The sequence below is a fragment of the Cyrtonyx montezumae genome, unplaced genomic scaffold (assembly GCF_038088225.1).
Source record: "Cyrtonyx montezumae isolate F1298 unplaced genomic scaffold, pur_monq_1.0 scaffold_45, whole genome shotgun sequence".
NCBI lineage: Eukaryota > Metazoa > Chordata > Aves > Galliformes > Odontophoridae > Cyrtonyx > Cyrtonyx montezumae.
In genome coordinates, this window is record NW_027072051.1 from 879,066 (window position 1) to 883,596 (window position 4,531).

General features: G+C 54.8%; 1 protein-coding gene across 1 annotated transcript; it reads right to left on the reverse strand.

Moving 5' to 3' along the window:
* Positions 1 to 858: 858 nt before the first annotated feature.
* MYOG (myogenin) lies at positions 859 to 4,301 on the reverse strand. The gene is made up of 3 exons (XM_065747526.1): positions 3,822 to 4,301; positions 1,867 to 1,948; positions 859 to 1,430 (listed from the first exon to the last, which is right to left on the reverse strand). The coding sequence occupies exons 1-3, from the start codon at positions 4,299 to 4,301 to the stop codon at positions 1,309 to 1,311; spliced, it is 684 nt and encodes a 227-aa protein (XP_065603598.1). The 3' UTR covers positions 859 to 1,308.
* Between the last annotated feature and the right edge of the window lie 230 nt (positions 4,302 to 4,531).

Sequence of the window (4,531 nt, forward strand, 5' to 3'; positions counted from 1 at the left end):
GGGGGCCAGGAGCGGGCGGTCGGGGCACTGTGGGGTGTGCTGTGCCCCAGAGTGGGGAAGGGCTGGACTGCCCCATCTGGTGGTGTCAGGCCTGACCTTGGGGACCAGGGGGACACAGCAGGGGCACCCGGCGCCCCGGGACCACCCGTCCCTTCCCTCCAGGTGCAGAGGAGATGCTCTCCCCTCCTGCCTCCAGGCTACGGGCAGGGGTGATCCAGGAGGCTCTCAGCCCTTCCTATTTCTCCCCCGTAGGGTAGGATCTCTTCATCTCCTCATGCCACGTTTGCCTTGTGTGGCCCCTATTTCTGATGTGATATTTATTGATGGCTGGAATGACCTATACTTATCATGTGCTGTCTGGAAGTGCAATATCTGAGAGGCTATACAGTCACAATGTCTTTTCGGTGTATTATTTGCCTAATACAGTATTAAATATTTTTTTAATTTGAAGAGTCGGTGAACCCTTTCTATCGATGCCCTACTTCTTTCATCATATTATTGGTACTGCATGGACTCCAAACCCTGGATCGGGTCAGGAAAGGATGTATGTGTGTTCCAATAAACAGGATTTTAAAGCAATGCTGGCTTGAGCCTTCTTTCCAGAGCCCAGATTAGAAATATAATCAAAGCTTGGAGAGCACAGTTAGCATCACCTGACGCCCCGAGTGCTTTTAGGGCACAGGGCTGAGCCCCAGTTGAAACCAGTGAACTCTGCAGTGCTGATTCAAGCACGAGGCGTCCACTTCCCATCCAAAGACCTGGGATTATCTGATAGAGGGAAAAGGAAACCCGACCTAAGAGTTAGGAGAGCTCCACATGACGCGAAACAGCGGTGAAGGGAACGGCGAGCGATTCAAACGAGAATGCCTTTATTAAAAAAAAAAAGAGAAAAAAGAAACAACAAAATAAGTTAGCAAAAATAATCATTAAAAAAAGAAAACACAAACAAGTGGCAATGGCACACAGCAGTCAGGAGGAAAACCGGCGAGGGCGGCCCGCCGGAGAGAGACGTTGGTCAGAGAGCGACATGGAAACGGCCACATCAGCTGTGGCACACACGTTGGCCCCCAAGGAAGGAAAGCCCCCGGCCAGGGGGACCCGGGGCCACCACCAGCTGCTGCCAGCCCACTTCTCCCCTTTTCTTTGTTCATCCGGGGGGATTGTTTGTCGAGGAGTGGGGGAGGACTTGAGTGGTGTCAGTGCTGCGCGGTGTTGGAGGGGTAAATATGATTTCCAGCGGCTGGACCCTTTCAGCATCTCAATCCCACCCCGTTTCCAGCTCGGAGAGCTGTGGGGCTTTGAACCAGCTCAGTTTTGGACCCGCTCCTCTGGGAACGTCACGGCCACGTCCTCCACGGCGATGCTCTCCACGATGGAGGAGAGCGAGTGGAGGTTGCGGTCCTCCGCCGCATCGTCGCTCAGGAGGTGATCTGAGAAAGGTGGGGGAGGACAGTGGGATGGGGATGGCTCCCGGGGGGTGACCCCATGACCCCACCCCGTGCGACCACAGTGACATGGGGACCTGCCCCCAGATCCCACCCTGAGGGCTGAGGCTTTTCCCCAGAGATGGCAACGGGCAGTGGAACACAGGGAAACATTTAGGGGCAGAGGCAGCTCCGTATGGGTGTCCTTGCACCCCAGAGGGATGGGGCAGGGACAGATGAGCCCTTATGGGACCTGGACGTGGAGCTGCTGTGGGCAGCATCCAACACGTCAGACAATGGGAGAGGCCTGAGTGCACTCAGACAGTGCTGGAGGGTTCACCCCAAATGGGGGTGTGGGTGAAGGCTCCTCCTGTCCCCTGGTTGCAGGGTTTGGCTCTGAGGTGTCCCCAGGATGGAGGGCTGAGGAGGGGGAGCTCCTTACCTGCAGGGTTGGTACCAAACTCCAGCTGGGTGCTCCACTCGGGGCTGCAGGATGAGCTGCCAGAGCCGCACTCGCTGGGTGCCTGCAAGGACATGGTCCCATGGTCCCTCCTCCATCAGCTAAACCCCACTGACTGCCCCCAAACACCCCCATCCCAGCAACACAGCACCAGTGTGGGGCCGTGCACCCAAAGCAGATGATGACATTTGTGGCCCTAGGGATCCATCAGTGCCAGGTGCATCATTAATCTCTATACATGCTGGAAAAACCCTCTTTGGGCTCTGGGTGCACGGCCACCTGCTCACTACACATAAAAAAGTGCCTCTGTAGGCAGTGACTATGAGAAAGGAAACAGATGAGCATCCCTGGGCAAAACAGCTTCTTACTGAAAATCACCTCATCGAGTTAAATTAACGATGGCACCAAAGAGCTGCCGGGAACCCCCTAAACCTCCTCCTCCTGTTTGCCCCAAGCCCCCAGCACCGCCAGCTCATGAATGCTTGGGATTGTCTCCCACTGACACAGGAAAGGCGTAGAGATTGGATTTTTGGTTTTGCCCCAAATCATGGATTTGGCAGTCAGGATGAGAAGCTCTGTGGGAGGGGCAGCCCAGTGGTACCAATGAGTTGGTCCTTCCATGCCAAGGTCTGGGGATGAATCTCAGCAATGCACCTTTTTCTCTCCCTCTTACAAAGTCCAGTGATATCGATATTGGTATGTAGATATCTGGTATCTGTATGTAATTTATATCGACCTCATTTTTTGTCTATATCTCTATCTGTATCATTTATATCTGCCATCTAATCTCTATTCACACCTACACATCTGCAATCTATACATCATCTACATCTATGCAACGTTTACACCTCCCATCTCTATCTGTACCACCTACATGCACAGCTCCATGATCCCACATACAAAGCCTCAGCAGCCAGGAGGGGTGTGCCATCATCCCCAAAAATATCACCCAAAAATGTGCTTAAGCCACCGGAATCTCTTCATGGGGTGGACAGAGCCCAGCTGCACCCTGTGTGCTTAGGGCCGGATGCCTCTGCCTCAAGAATTCTCACCCAGATCCCAATTTGGTGACAATGGACTGAGAAATCAGTGGTGGTCCCCACCAGGACAAGCCCCCGTTAGGACAAGCCCCATTACGTGACATTACTGTATGTTACACTGCATTACTGTTACACTATTTTGTCACTCTATTGTACTGTACTGTAATGTATTGTGCAGTGGTGTATTTTTCACTGCACTACTTTACATTACCATACTTCACCCAACTTTGTGGCCCACGGTCAGGGATTGGAACCGGCTGATCTCTGAGGTCCCATCCAACCCAACCATCCTACGGTCCCATGGATCCATGGTTCTGCGAGTCCGTGATTCTACCGCTGTCATCGTTCCGTGGCTCTATGCATGATCCCATGACCCCATGATTCCTTGGCTCTATGATCCCATGATCCCATGATCCCATGATTCCTTGGCTCTATGATCCCATGATCCCATGATCCCATGATTCCTTGGCTCTATGATCCCATGATCCCATGATCCCATGATTCCTTGGCTCTATGATCCCATGACCCCATGATTCCTTGGCTCTACGATCCCGTGATCCCATGACCTCACAATCCCATGGTTCTACAATCCCATGACACCATGATCCCATGGCTCTATGATCCCATGACTCCATGACCCCATGATCCCATGGCTCTATGATCCCATGACTCCATGACCCCATGATCCCATGACCCCATGATCCCATGACCCCATGATCCCACGGCTCTACGACTGCTTCTGCGATTTAAGCCTTCCCCCCCCCCACCCAGCACCATCAACCCACCACTCTCCAAGCAACGACCACCAGCCCATTACCCACCAACACCCACCCGCAGGAACAGCAACCAGAGCATCACCACCCCATTCCTCCATCCCCCCCCCATTCCCACACTCACAGCGGGTGGGGGTGGGGCGGGGCGGTAGCGCAGCTCCCTCTGCTCACGCTCCTGCTGGTTGAGGCTGCTGAGCAGGCTCTGCAGGCGCTCGATGTACTGGATGGCACTGCGCAGGATCTCCACCTTGGGCAGCCGCTGGTTGGGGTTGAGCAGAGTGCTGCGCTTCAGCGCCTCGAAGGCTTCGTTCACCTTTTTCAGCCTCCGTTTCTCCCGCAGCGTGGCCGCCCGACGCCGGTCCATGGACACGGTTTTACGTTTGCAGATTTTGCAAGCCCACGGTAAGCATTGCCCGGGGCAGTGCTCGGGCAGCGTCGAGTCCTTCTCCTCCAAAGCCGCTCTGCTTTCGGGGCACAGGGCCACCTCGGCTCGCTCGGGAAACGCGGCCGCCTCGTAGCCCTGCAGGCGGGAGCCCAGGAAGTTTTCCCCATCGTAAAACCTCTGCTCCGGGAAAAAGTAAGGGTTGGTCTCGAAGAGCTCCATGGGGGAACGTGTGCGCGGCGCGGGGACGGCTGCTCCGTTTCCCTGCGCCAACTGCTCGGTGCCATTTAAACCCCGGCGCTGGCATTAAATCACAGAGATAAATATAGAAAACCTAAAGGAAACCTGAGCCCACCCTAAGCTGCTGCCTCGCATCAAAACTTGTCCGGCTGCGGCCATGGGGACTGCACGGCCTGGGGGGGTGTTGGGGGGGTTGGCATGGCTGGAGCTGC